The 15,037-nt window shown below is 43.4% G+C and overlaps 1 protein-coding gene across 3 annotated transcripts in view; it reads left to right on the top strand.

Annotated features, from left to right (window-relative positions):
* ACER3 (alkaline ceramidase 3) overlaps positions 1 to 12,974 on the top strand; it is a 64,183-nt gene extending 51,209 nt beyond the window's left edge. For 2 of the 3 annotated variants that reach the window (XM_009476482.2, XM_087758525.1), the window contains exons 8-11: positions 25 to 126; positions 3,880 to 3,984; positions 6,212 to 6,257; positions 6,486 to 12,974. In XM_009476482.2, coding sequence (XP_009474757.1) covers positions 25 to 126; positions 3,880 to 3,984; positions 6,212 to 6,257; positions 6,486 to 6,539 — 307 coding nt within the window. In that variant the 3' untranslated portion in view covers positions 6,540 to 12,974. The remainder of the gene's footprint in view (positions 1 to 24; positions 127 to 3,879; positions 3,985 to 6,211; positions 6,258 to 6,485) is intronic. The other variant, XM_087758526.1, reaches the window with a different exon arrangement.
* Positions 12,975 to 15,037: the final 2,063 nt, after the last annotated feature.

Genomic DNA, 15,037 nt, shown 5'->3' with positions numbered 1-15,037 from the left:
TATTTCTCTCTCTCGTCTCTCTAGGGTATACCCATGGCTTAGAGGTCTAGGCTACACATCTTTAACTGTATTTTTAATGGGATTTTTTCTCTGGAATGTGGACAACATTTTCTGTGATAAATTGAGGTGAGTTCTTTCACTTTGTCCGGATAGCTCTTAATAGTCTTTTAGCATAAAGCTTTGTTTTTTCTGTGGTGTATATTCAAGTCCATCTCATGGTATGTATGGTACGCTGCCTACGAAACATTCAGAAGGGTTTTATCCAGTTTGCTCATGACTAGATTCAGCACTCAACAGTTTTTTAATGTTGGGGTTTTTTTAATCCATGAACAGATTTATTTTTTTAAATAATTGATACTTCTCTTTAACTTCAATTTAAATCGAGAGGAAGTAATTTTGAGGATCTGTGGCTTACTAAAGCCTGCTATTCACACTTGATTTCATCTGAATTAGTTTTTTATCCTGCTTTTTTTTTGGGCTTCTGCTCTTGCCATTTCCCAGGAAAATATAAAAAGCAATAGTTCTGCAGGTTAAAGAAATATCTATTGCAATATATCTGTCACCAATAAACAACAGCTGTTCGAGCGTCTCAGAAAGAAGAGTAACTCTGGGAGCCAATACACCGTGCTTGGCTGTCATTATTAGCCTGAAGTCTTCTGGCTTAGCACTTGTAGAGGAGGCCAGGAAGGACTTCCTCTGTTTAGTGTGTTGCCAAACGAGGTAAAAAAGGCTTCCAGACAAAGCTTGTAGGAACCCACCAGCTCCTCGTATGGCTAAATATCCTGTCTGTGCAAGAAAGACCACCAGTCCAAGAGGTTGTTCTCTTCATGCGTGTTCCTTTGGAACTGGACAACTGCACCTTTCTTTTGCTTAGTTGTGATGCTTGTGTTCTGCCACAACCTGGAAGAGATGGAAAGGTTGATGCCAGCATCCAGAAAATCCATTCTTGACTGTCTGATATAATGTTATGCTGCTGAATCTGTGGTGTACAGGATTGTTCTAGTAGGTTGCTTTGTCAGGGTCGGATCATAGTGTGCTGTAAAGAAGTACAGTGTTTCCCATCTGCCCCTTTTGGCTCTGTATTCCTTGCACTAGGTTAGGCCAGCTGAAGGTTAACTCTCACAGAGTTTTCTTGAAACTTTTTTAAAAAATATAGCTGTACTGAATGTAATACATGGTGCCTCATCCCTAGAAACACTTGATACAGATGGTATAGAAAAGTTATTTGCCAACACAAGCGGGTAGGTATACAGCGACTTTGCAAGTATTGGCATCAGGGTCGATTTTTGCAGCTGCATCACATCACTGGTGAGATCATAACCCCCAATTCACCAAGCCTGCTGAGCTGCTGCAGGTCCGTGGGGCTTTTGAACTTGTTCCTAGACTCAAAGATTACACCAGCTGCTGGAGCGCTTTTTTTCCATCCTCATTTTGCAAAGGGAAAAAAAAAGTTAGCATATTTCCTGTAATACTTGTTTGGTTATGGTGCTGGAAAAAAATAAATACGCTTGTTTACTAGCTTTAATCAGATGTCTGCAGAGTGTTGAATTTCTCCAGGTGGTATTATAACTAGAACCTTTGGAGAAAATATATTCCAGTTCCTTGTAATTTTTTATTCTCTAAAGGTCTAACGTGTGAATCATCCACCTCCCTGCTCTTTTTGGTTTTAATGTTCAAAATTGTATTTTGGTTCAGTTTTTGTTTTTCCATATTTCATTAAATTTGGAGCTTATTTAAAAAAAAAAAAAAAAAAAACCAAACAAAAAACCAAACCAAATACACATCTGTAGCACTCAGCTTCCCTGGTTGAATCCATGTACTTTTGAACTTGAGCTTTGAGGTTTCCTGCCGTCCAGAGGCTGTGCCGGGGTGACAGTCTGTGTTTTCCACTATGTCATTCCCTGGCTGACTGAATCAAAGCTCTGTGTTCTTATTTGTGACTGAGCAGCTCTGGAAACTAAGCAGTAGCTCAGGGATTAGCATTTTGTCAGGGGGACTGAACACTAGAACATCAAGCAGTAAGTATTACAGAAGCTGCAGATTTTTCTTCCTTAACACCTGGGATCATTGTTTTTCTTTTTTTGTTTTGACTGAATGTGAAATGGAAGTCAAAAAAGAAGACAGGCAGATGCAAACATTTGCTCCACCATCAACCAAAATAGGCGTTATCTGCAGAAGCCTAGTGAGAGCAGAAATCGGGGCAATATGGTTCCTTCCCTTTCTTTCTCTAACCCCACCCCTTAGCCTCTTCCCACGTACTTCACACCCCTTACTGTGCAAAATACAAGGCACCTTGGCAGAGTATTTCAGCCCCTCTGCTTTCATTGCTTCCTCACTAAACACCCATTTTGTCCCTGTGTTAGAGTACAACAGGGAAAGGCAAGCTAACCTTCCACGGAGCTGGAGAATAGGTGGCGTGATTGCCAAATGTGAAGTGGTGATGTCTGATGGGTCCCATTTCCTCTCTCAGACCTTAAACTCAGCGTTGCATCCTATAGACAGTAGTTCACCATGTTTTGGGGAGGAGAATGGTAGAACTCATTTGGGACAGTGGGATGCCATAAATATATGTTAACAGAGTCAAATCCAGTTGGCAGTCGGTCACGAGTGGTGTTCCCCAGGGCTCAGTGTTGGGGCCGGTCCTGTTCAATATCTTCATTGATGATCTGGATGAGGGGATCGAGTGCACCCTCAGTCAGTTTGCAGATGGCACCAAGTGGGGTGGAAGTGTCGATCTGCTGGAGGGCAGGAAGGCCCTACAGAGGGACCTGGCCAGGCTGGGTCGTTGGGCCCAGGCCAACTGTGTGAGGTTCAACACGGCTCAGTGCCGGGTCCTGCACTTGGGGCACAACAACCCCAGGCACCGCTGCAGGCGTGGGGAGGAGCGGCTGGAGAGCTGTCTGGTGGGAAAGGGCCTGGGGGTGTTGGTCAACAGCCACCTGAACGTGAGCCAGCAGTGTCCCCAGGTGGCCAAGAGGGCCAATGGCACCCTGGCTTGTATCAAGAATAATGTGGCCAGCAGGAGCAGGGCAGGGATGGTCCCCCTGCGCTGGGCACTGGTGAGGCCGCCCCTCGAATGCTGTGCTCAGCGCTGGGCCCCTCACCCCAAGGCGGCCATGGAGGGGCTGGAGCGTGGCCAGAGCAGGGCAGCGAGGCTGGGGCAGGGGCTGGAGCCCAAGGCTGGGGAGGAGCGGCTGGGGGAGCTGGGGGTGCTCAGCCTGGAGAAGAGGAGGCTGAGGGGAGCCCTCATCGCTCTCTGCAACTGCCTGAAAGGAGGCTGGAGCCGGGGGGGGGTCGGTCTCTTCTCCCCAGGAACAAGCGATGGGACGAGAGGGAACGGCCTCAAGCTGCGCCAGGGCAGGTTTGGGTTGGGTATTGGGAAAAACTTCTTCACCAAAAGGGCTGTCAGGCCCTGGCCCAGGCTGCCCAGGGAAGTGGTTGAGTCCCCATCTCTGGAGGTATTTAAAAGAAGGGTAGACGTGGTGCTCGAGGACATGGTTTAGTGGTGGGCTTGGCAGTGATAGGCTAACATTTGGACTCGATGATCTTAAGGGTCTTTTCCAACCTTAACGATTCTATGATTCTATATTACCTGAAATTTGAGTCCAGAAGTAACTGATCGCTCATTGTATGAAGAAGTGTGTGCTTTCTTTAAACATGAAAGAAAGCCAGTTTGGTAATATCTTTCTGTGCTGGCAGTATAAGGTGTAACTGCTGTTCCTCACCTGCTGAAAGCCTGACTACGTGAAGCCTCACTCGTGAAGCACACACCTGAGACAGGGAAACAGTAATGTGTGATCTGACAATGAAGCACTGCGATTTGAGATTGCTTAGCTTGAAAAAAAAACCAAACAAAACATTGCATGGTGTTTCTTACAGAGCACTACGAGAGAAGATGCCTCCTGTTGTGGGAGCTGTGACACAGTTTCATGCGTGGTGGCATATTCTCACAGGCCTGGGCTCTTACCTTCATATCCTGCTAAGGTAGGAAATGTTTTCTAAACTGGATGGTTCATAAAGCAGTCTTAGGAGTTTTCCCTGGTTCGGATTTACTTCAAAATGTATCAGTCAGAAGAGCAGGAAAATGACTTCTGGTGGGAGTTTTTCTTTTGTCTTTGCTGCTGGTCTAAAAACTCTGTAAAAGTAAATTATAATCTTCAAAATGTAATCATTAATCTTTAAAGAGTCATCGTTCTTCACGAAAATGCAATTCAGAAATGGGAACCCTGTAGCAGTTAAACTGAAAAACTATTTGACAGTACATTAATTGCAGAATGTAAGCTTTCTGTTCTTGAGCAGCAATCCTGAAGTACTTAAACATGTTCCATTTTAGAAGCATAACTAATCTTTTTGATAGGCCCTGTCGCTCCTGAAAACTAGCAGGCATCATGCTATAGAGCAGAAGGGTGATGGCTGAAGTGGTTGGAGCAGAGCTGTTCCCAGAAGTGCAGGATATTAGTTTTAGGAGACTTAAATGAGAGCCTAAGTTAGCAAGTTTGCAGCCAGCAGATTTTTGTCTCTCTTTTTGCTCTATACTACCATCTAGTGGAACCAGGAAGAAAAATAGAATTTAAGCGGGAATCTGAAGAATTTCTGTAGCTTGTTCATCGTGTCATGAAATAATATTTTACCACTTAACCATAAGAGAATGTCTGTTTAACAGATACGTTCTATGTAGTTGAGAAAACTTGATTGCATATCAGTTTTTCTGCATCTAACATAGTATTCTCCTTTTTTGTCAGATGTTAAAATAGCTAATAAAAGGAAAATGCAAGGAAAATAAGTACATTTCCAGTAGCTATTCTGATACTCTTTTTATATATACATATATATATGGATGTGTATCTATATGTACCTGTATATATAAAATATGTCATGGTATGTGGAAATCGGCTGCTCCATTTTCACTGACAGGTTGTCTGCTGCCCTAAACAGCTTGAGATAATCTTTTGAAGAAAATTCCTTACAGAAAGCAAGCTGGTGCAGAGAGTTTGGATAGCATAAGCAAGGTTTTTACCGCATGCTGCACAGAGAAAATAATTTGGGTTTTGTTGCCCCAGCCAGCAACTAGGCACCACACAGCCGCTCGCTCACTCCCCCCCGGTGGGATGGGGGAGAGAATCGGAAGAGTAAAAGTGAGAAAACTCATGGGTTGAGATAAAGACAGTTTAATGGGTAAAGCAAAAGCCGCGCGCGCAAGCAAAGCAAAGCAAGGAATTCATTCACTACTTCCCATCGGCAGGCAGGTGCTCAGCCATCCCCAGGAAAGCAGGGCTCCATCACCCATAACGGTTACTTGGGAAGACAAACGCCATCACGCCGAACATCCCCCCCTTCCTTCTTCTTCCCCCAGCTTATATACTGAGCATGATGTCATATGGTATGGAATAGCCCTTTGGCCAGTCTGGGTCAGCTGTCCTAGCTATGCTCCCTCCCAGCTTCTTATGCACCTGGCAGAGCACAAGAAGCTGAAAAGTCCTTGACTAGTGTAAACTCTGCTCAGCAAGAACCAAAACATCAGTGCATTATCAACATTATTCTCATCCTAAATCCAAAACACAGCGCTCTACCAGCTACTAAGAAGAAAACTAACTCTATCCCAGCTGAAACCAGGACAGGTTTGCATCCTCTGGCCCTTGGGGAACGTACAGATGTCTGATTTGTCTGTCCTACCCCAATGAACTACATGCTTTCCCTGCAGTAGTTTCCTTAGTACTTTCTCAGCCACACAGTGGCATCGCCTATGTCCACCTAAAAAAGTGAGGTCATACACAGGAAAAGATCTACTGAGGGGAGAGGGTGTATAAGAACAAAAATGAGACACAGAATCAAGCTATGCTGCTTCCCCCCGCCCTTAATATCTGCTGTATTTTGTGGTACGCTGATTTAATTTCATCCTTCTAAAATGACAGGCTTTAGTCCCTGTTTAGTCTTCTCCATAGTGGAGAGAGAATCTGCTTCTCTGGGTTTCTCTTTCTCCCCACATAGGTGATAAGGGTAGATTAGTTTGCTAATCATAGTCTAGCACAGAGGGATATACTGTAAGCTAATGTCTCCTGTTTTGCATAAATCTAGGCAGAATGGGTAGCTCTGCAATCACAGAAGCAGTTCTTTTCTAGTTGGAAAATAAAACTGGGATTAGTACATCATTATTATTTTATATGCTGTCTTATACATGAAATTTTAAGCACACTTTTCTCCTTTTCCTCAGTTTATACACAAGGACACTTTTCCTGAAACACAGGCCAAAGGTGAAGGTAAGCAAGCAATATTTTGTGTCCATTAATGCCCTGCAGCATTTGGATATTTTGTGCTTGGAACTTGCATTGGGGCTCACTGATTATGCCTGTTAGGGTACTGTCTTTGATTTCTACTTACATCCCAAGAAATGCAGTTGAAATGATGGTTAACAGTGTTTGGTTTCTGTTCCAAGAGACATAATATTCCAAGAAATCTTTCCCCTCTTCCTATTTTTCTTTTAACAGTTTCTTTTTGGAATATGGCCTGTTCTTCTTGTGGAGCCGCCCAAGAAGCTTTGACTGAGACGCAGGCGGTCACATGCGATCACCTAGCCAGCTGAATAAAGCGATTCAACAATTACTATGGCTGAAGTGTCAAAATTATGGATCAATTCAAGTACCGTTGCTATAAAAGGACTTCTCTGTGTTACTAGGCCAGCCGGCCAGAACAGAGCAAAGAGTTGGCGCACTAGGGAAATAATGTTTAGTACAGCTTTATTCTAAGTTGTTAAAACAAAGATTAAGACACAATATTTTTATGTATATATTGTATAGCTGATGATACTGAGCTAATATTTCGTGCTGGTCACAGAAAACTAACCATTTTTGAAGTGGATTGCATACAGTTTTCATTCAGTTGTTGTTCTTTCTGTGGTTTAAACTACTGTTAGTAACTGAATGACAAAAACAGGCCATTGATGGCCAAGCTAAGGATTTGTGTGGCCTATAGTGAGCTGAATGCTTAACCTGAACTACTTTAATCTTGCACTTTTATACAATTAATGAAGTATGTAGTGGTTGATTTAGGGCTTTATTCTGTCTTGCTTTTCCACAGCCTCCTTTGCAATCTATATTTTAAGCAAAATGGTTGGGATACCTGTGCCATTTAGTTAATTTTGTACCAAGCTTCCATTTTCTCTTTAGTCCAGCTGAGGTACATCGTGGAGGATGTTCCAGGGTGTGACCGGCAGAAGACATGCAAGATGGTGAAGCATTATAGGGGTTCTCGTTTGTGTGTGGAAACTGAATTCCTAATTTGTTTGACCAGTGATCCGTCAGGAGACTGCAGAGTGACTGTATAAACACAAGAAACACTTTTTTTATTTTTTATAATTATTATTTACATGCCTCCCTTTTCTATCCCTACTTTTTACTCCCCATGTCCCATTCATACTACAGATTGACAAACACCTTTGATGTGTGCTAGTTCAGCTTTGAATTCATCTCTTTCCCTTATTTTACAAGTCTTAAATATTGGTCTGACTTTTAGAAGCATCTTCTTATTCAGGAATATTGAAGAAAGAGTAAAGAACAAGACTGATGTTCAGGATATCCCAAAATATCATTGGCAGCACTTTGCTTGCTCTTAATCTGTCCATCACATGGTTACTCTATGGAAAGTTGACCACCATTTTAAAACGAAACTTTGGGGATTAATGGGAGGGACAAACTCTCTGGTTTCTGCAATTTTTATCTACCCAGCTGATGAAAGTTAATAAGCAAGCATGAAGAAAACATTGAACTAATACAGTGTTTCAAAATATACCTCATATCGGAGGCTGTGGTTTTGACTCTTCAGATCTTGGGGCAACTAATGGAGTCTGTCTCTGGGCCTCCTAGCTGCCATGCTATGCAATTTTTTTCTGCTTTTGATGCTCTGAGGGATTTATCCTTCTTGCCATGAAGGAAAAAAGGGAAATGGTCAGACTGATTGGAAATCTCATTCTGTATTGATTTAAAATGTTCCCACAGCAGCAAGGCACACTCATGTAGCTATAAAGCTGTCTCCCAGATCACAAAGTCCTGGCCAGTGTAAGCTTCCTTGCTCCGACTGCTGAAAAAGTCGGACTGAAATCTGTATTGTACAATCAACGCTGACTAAAATGGTCTCCTCCCTTTAATATCTTTTTTCTTTTCTCCTGTTTGGAGCTTAGCTGCATCCTCCGTGTCCATCAGTAGCACTCCTGCTGATGTGAATCTCCAAATCAAATCGTGGCTTTTGTTATGTGACTGACCCTGGACTCTTGGGATCAAATAGACCCAAACTCAGGGTTAGAAAAAGATACTTAACCGTGAGTGACTTCAGTGAGGTTTAAGCACATGCTGATAGCGGTGCATTTCAACCTGTAATCAGCAAACCACTATAAAGATTCTCGAATGAAAATTTTGAAACAGATTTGTTGTTAGTAGGCTCTGGTTCCATAGACAAGGTCAGCATCTGTGTTGGGAAATTTGAGTGATCTTCAGTCTGAAAGACGTTGGAATAATGAGCATAGAGGTAGGAACATGCTGTCTTGGATCAAGTGTCTTTAATTATCCAGAAGGCTTATTTTTTTGTAAAGGGATTTGAGAACTGTTTTAAAAATGTAGCTTAAAAATAAGTGCCTGCCTGTTCACCTCCAGGCTCTCTCAAGCATGCTTCTGTACCCTGTATCCGATTTTCTTATTAGTATGTTTACATGTTTTCATAAGTTAGGGAACGAGTCCCGTAACAGGAGCAGTGCAGCAACGAGACCTATCAACAGTCACTTGTGACATCTGCTAGGTATGGTATAATTTTTAAGAAAACGAACAAACCCTTTATTTTAGTGGCCTTAGTTTTGTTACTGGAGGATCCTGGGGGCTCTGTTTGGTTTCCCTGTAATTGCAGGAACCAGAGCGTGCTGAAAAGCCACTTTCTTATTCATAAGGCATCTCTACAATGGTAAATTTTAAAGAAATTTGTTGGTTCTCCTACACATTTGCAAGTAGGAAGTATACGTTTCTTTTCAAATCTTGTTGAATTAAATTGTCAGGATTTAAGAAAAAAGTTGGAAAAGCCCTTGTTTTAATTTTATGCTGCCGTTAGCTTTCCATTCACATATCATTTGTCACTGATGTTTTTATCTTTAAAAAAATTATGCAAATTGGCTTCTTCCTTCATTCCAAATGACCAAAAAAGTGCACACCTCTACCACCCTTCCAGCAGCCTTTCTTTCAGGTTATGTTAGACCCTGAAGAATGTAATTTATGTGTGTATCCTTCTAAGCATAAATAATCTAAAATTATGGGTGCTTTGGTTTCACTGCCTTACTGATCTTGTGAGTGATATTGAAAATGGCAAGCCAGTTTTAACTGCATGTCACCGAAATTCAGACTGCCTTTTCTAGTGCCTGGAAAGACATACATCCTTACTCCTGTAATGTGTTAAATGTCTGTTAAATTGCTTTTTATTTATATCATTTGTAGGACAAGCTGATTTTTTTCTACAAACCTTAAGAGCAGCATATTCCAAATTTTTCTTGCACTACATCTTATAAGGTGGGTCATCTTTGATCCTATTTTTTGAGTAGGATTCAGACAGCAGCTACTTTAAAGGGAATTAGAGAAGTAGCAGGTGTCGTTTAATATGAATCCTACAGGATGTGTTGGACAGGCTTGATAGCAATGAACTCGTCTTTAACATCCATGAAGAACCAGGAAATCTGCTACCTTACAACCATCGGCTTGGCACAGATCAGCAGCAAGTAGCTCTGCAGACCGTAAGCTGAAAAATTCTTCCTTGGAAATAAAAGAAAAACCTCAAAATTACTCTCCCAGTACAGATCAACACCATACTTTATGCCAGGAATCTAGATTTTCTGGATACAGCTCAAGACATGCATTATCCAGAAGTGAAAATAAGACATGATAAACAGAAATCTGCCATCAGGACGAATCTCATCTGTGTTTTGAAGGCAGTGGTGTTAGCTAGCAGTATTAGTCATCTCCAGACTTCATTTTAATGTTTTTTTTTTCTTCTAGCACAAGGAAGATGTGCTACCCGCCAGTGTTTGGGAGACTACCCCATAGTCAGAATTGGAATATGCAGTCTGTCACTTGCCGATCTACCTCTGTCATGTATTGTACAATACCTGTGCCCTTAATTATAGCTGCCTGAATGCGCAGGCGTTAGCGCAGCCTGACTTAGACCCTGCAGCCCCTGAGGGTTGCAGCAGCATTGTACTGATCCGCGGCTGGCTCTGCTCGCTCTGCGTAAGCATCCTGACTTGTTCGGTGTCTGCCGCTTTTAGGTTGTGCTCAGTCTGCCCTTCATCTGCGTGCAGAAGTCTGGCTGCTTTAGAAAGAGATACGAGTAGGGGGACTTTAATTCAGACAGGTGAAGTGAAACCTTTTGGGCAGTGAAGTTACATTTAAAGCTAGGATGCAAACAGTGTAACTTGTTTTACATGATTTTGGAAGAGACGCGATGGAAAATACTGTTTTTTAATTATCTTTAATTCTCTCTTAATCTAATATTGTGCCGTCTCGTTTGGCTGAAGGGAGATCGTATGATTTGAAATGCGGCTGATTCTTTTGGCTGTAGTGCATTGGCTTCCAACACCTGGTTTCAAACAGCTGAATGAGTTTTTCAGCTAACTCCTCCATGTGAAACTCTTAGGAACAGAAAATCCTCCCGGTATCACGAGTGTTTCCCACAGTCACTACCACCTTGTTTAGTTCGCATTCAAGAATTTTGGTAATACTGTTTGGTTTTTTTTTTTAAATCTGTTTCTCTCTGTGGATATGTTTTTCGCATTTGATAGCAGGTGGTGAAACAATTCAGTATAACTCTTCTCGGTGGAAGACGAGCTCTAGCAAAGCAGCGCTGCTGTTTTCTTCAGTAGACCCCAGAATCCAGGAACACACCTTAATTTTGGCAGAACGTGTGCCCCGTAATTTAAATTAACATATTCAGGTAAAACAGTTTACTGTAAAGAAACCCTATCTGCACTTTATAAGTAGACGGTGGGAGGCTTTAACTGCAAAGTACTGTTTAACTGTGAGACTTTAGTATGAAGAGGGATAAAGGACGGAGTCTTTATTACCCATGAGAAGCAAAAGCCAGAAGGAGATTAAGAATAACAAAAGATTAAGCGCAGAATCCCGTAGTATTACGTCAGCCACCCTTCTGAGAACTGCACTTTAGATGCTTATGTAACAAGCTTGAATGTTTTGCTATTTATACATTTAATTTTCCATGCTGACTCTTCACTCTTTACCATAGAAGTGATGTAGACTCTGTTACATTCGGTCCATTGTAGATTATTCAGCTGGTTTGGTTTTTTTTATGAGGATGGAACGTGACACAGATTGTTTCGTACGTGAATGAATTCATTTCTTATCCATCTGGAACGTCCTCTGCCAGCTTTGAGAGTCCGTAACGTAACTACAGAGAATATACTGTATAACTATTAAGACTGGTTTTGGATTTCTTCGTTCAGTTTCTCGCTCATGACTGCCGACGGCTGCCAAGTGCCTGATCTCTTTGTCGCAAGTCTTTTCTGAGAGCTGAGGCTGTGTTTTCTCCTGGGGTCCATAAGACAAGGTCCTCGGTAGGTGGGAGGTCAGCTTGGTTTTTGTTAAAAATTCTCCTACCGCAGGAGTCACAGCACTCTCTTTAGTCGCTTTCCAGAAATGTAGTTATCCAGTACATGACTGCCTCTGCTTGGCTCAAACTTGTGCCTGACTACCCCACGTCCCTGATGCTGTCCTGTCTTCTCAGATTTTGAAGGCTGGTTGAGGGACGTAGCCCCACAGCTGGTGTTCAGCGCAGCGTGTGTAGTCCAGCGACAGGCACTCTGAGGGCACAACAGTCAAGCAAGCGCCTTACGCAGGGCCCCATTACTGGAGCTCCCAGCCAGATGCCTCAAACAGGACTGGGGCTATGGGGCTTCAGATGTACAATTTTAGGGGCAGGGTTGATGCCTGAACCTCTTACTTTACTTCAGAACTCTCTACTTGTTGAAAGTGTTTAGATTTGATGAAGCACATAATTGCAGATTTAAGAAGAACCAAGTTCAGAATCCAGCTAACGCAAGACCCTAAACCAGTGCCTGGAAATCTTTTTTTGCACATATTTCACACAAGTTGAATCTGCCTGATGTTTAGAGCAGATTGTTGAGATTTTACGAATGCAGAGATAAAGGGTCTTCCGATTATTTGTCCTTCATCACCAAAAGACATGAATAGCTGTAAGCACAATCTCAGATTCTTCTTTCCTCAAAACCATGGAACATATATATGTTCTTCCAAAGCCGGTGCTGAATAGAGATGGGCTTTCACACATGCTCATAGCAAGTTGTGTACCAAAATATTTTCTAAATTAAAGCCCTCGTCAGTCGCTGCGGGAGAATTTTGGTTGTGTATACTATTGCTCCCTGGATTTTGGAAGAGAAGGTTTCAAGCAGCATAAACAGTAGTTACTCCTTAGACTGAACAGGAACTGATTTTTCTCTTGATCTTCCAAATTGATGTTGACTATTTGATGTTGACTATTGAACTCAGCTTAATGCACTGATGATGTTTACTGTCTTAGCAAATAACATCTGTCCACCTGTAACGGACATGAAATACCCCGCACGTTACATGACCAAACTTTCTAACGTTGACACTATTAGTTCTAACGTAATGGGTTTTTTTTCCTGAAATTCAGTATATTGTTGCAGATAGATAACTACACTGTGACAGATGAATAGCAGTTGACCTGTAAAACGCAGCTGCGTTGAGCAATGTTTATTGACAATTTTGATATACTGAGCTGATCCTTTGTACCAAACCGATGGTAACTAGCATTAAGCTTATATGTATCAGCATATCTTGTTTTGCAAAGCACAGTAGCTTTGAAATATTTAATGTATTTTATTTGTTATTCATGCTGCAGTCAAGCACTAATTTGTGTCTTTATAGTTCAAATTATTAAAGAATTTTGTTTTAAATACAACTTTTCCCAGGTGTTTCTTGGCTTTTGTGTTGCACGGGGCTGGTCAGTTCTTCTTGATGCTGATCAGAAGATGCGTGGGTGCCTGTCTCGGCTAGTGGGTGCTCAGGTAGGACAGCAGGATTTGTACGACCTTCAGTGATGGGGAAGCCTGCAGCTACGACAGTCTGAGCCCCCGTGGTAGTAGCACAAAGCTTGGTCATCTTGGCTTCTTGCCTGCAGCCATCCAACAAGCACAGAAATGTTGTCAAACGAAGGGAGATGTGATTGCGTTCATTTTGAACTCCAGTGCAAGGTTCTGGGGTTCCCCGGTCTTCACTGCCCTGTGCTGGGGCCCTTTGAGCACTGGACCTTGCTCGGAGGTGTAGTGCTGACTGCAGGTAGTGCAGGATTTTCTCACCTTCAAAGGCCTTCCCCAGCGCACACCAGTTAGAAGGGAATTCAGGTGCCTGACATGGGTGGGAGAAGAAAAGGCAAGAGTCGGGTGAACGTGCCATCAGCTTGGAGCGTGCGGTTTGCACATCCGTTGCCTCATCCTTTTTCTGTTTCTTTCAGTGAGAGAGGAGGATAATCTCTGCAAAGCAGAACCTCTCCAGGCAGAAATCGTGGACCAGTAGGCAGTTACCCAGCAAGTCTCATCACACCCCAGCAGTCAGGCTCAGGTAGTGACCATCGGGTGTTTCCCCTGCTGCTGGCACCTCTCCCTGCTCCTACTCAGAGACCCCATTTTCTCCTGCTCATATCTGTTGCAGCTGTGTCTCTGCAGGGACAACCTTGGACGAAATATTCGGGGGCCAAACCGCAGGGCAGGAAAGCTCATAGCCAGTGGTGTAAATGTCTGGGGGAACGCCGCCACCTCCCTTCGGTGCTTGCTTGGTGGTGCTGCGCACAGAGGCACATCCAAAGTCCGCAGACAAGTGATGCCCAAATGCTGGGTGAAATCCAGCTTTGCATTTTGAGCTTGCGGCTAGCCTAGAACTGAGTAATACTTTGAAATTTCCCTGGGGATAAAAACATTGTGGTTCTGTCAAAGACCTCCTCCCAACCAGAAAATTCAATTTTGAGCTTGACAATTCCCTTTCAAGACTTCCAGTTTACTTGCAGCTTTATTAATTTCCCATTCCCTCTTCCCTTCCCCCACCCCGACTCCCCCCCTTGTTTTTTATTTATTCAGCGCGTTCCAAGGCTAAAACAGAAGGTATATATTTGCAACACTTTAATCCCAGTGGCTCTAACCAGAGACCTGTCTGTGCTCGGTGCTGTACCCACGATGGAGACAGTTGCTGCCAGTTTGGCAGAGGAGCTGATGATCCAGCCTGGACCTTGGTGCTACGTGGATGGAGATATTGGAGATAATGGAGTCACTAATGAAGCTGTGATGGATCTGTCTCTTCTCTGGGTCAGTGCGTGACCCTTTTTGCTGCGAATATACCTCAAGCAGCTCAAGTGATCTTGGCTTGGCTCTTACCTAGAGGGACCAAGGACTCAACGTGCTTCTGTTATCTCCTGGCCTTATGGAAAACATGACATGAACTGGCTGGAGGTGAGACCAGTGATATGGCACTACCCAGGAGAGCTCTGTGTCCTCAGAGAACATCTTCACGGCCGTCTGCCTTGTCTCTGCCTCCGCAAACAGCCCCTTCTCCAACAGCTAAGACAGGGCTAACTTGGGTTGCCTGAAGGGACAGGTCCAACACCAGACTGGGGTTCAGCAGGGGTCCTCGGATGGGTCCCCACGGGGACAGGACAGGCAGACAACTCCACCACGGTTGTGCTGGCATGGGAGGGGGGATCAACAGAGGCAGGACAAGGACAAATGTCTGGATTCAGACTCAGTCGCCTGAGAGCCCAAGAGGGGATAATGTGGTGAGACCTGGAGCTCAGGGAGGTTCCCCCCCCGCACCCTGAGCAGGAACAGAGCTGGGATGTCCTCGTTCACCTTGTGCATGTGAGGGACCCTGTGTCTGCCAACACTAACGTTGTGTGGAGCACCAGGTATGATGGATAAAACATCCCAACCTACAAGCAGAAACTGCACGGACTTACTTTAGACCTATTT

This window comes from Nipponia nippon, unplaced genomic scaffold (assembly GCF_047370975.1).
Source record: "Nipponia nippon isolate SJK-2023a ecotype South Korea unplaced genomic scaffold, ASM4737097v1 scaffold_2, whole genome shotgun sequence".
NCBI classification, from domain to species: Eukaryota; Metazoa; Chordata; class Aves; order Pelecaniformes; family Threskiornithidae; genus Nipponia; species Nipponia nippon.
The sequence above is the reverse complement of the archived record's forward strand: the minus strand, read 5'-3'. Positions and strand labels throughout refer to the sequence as shown.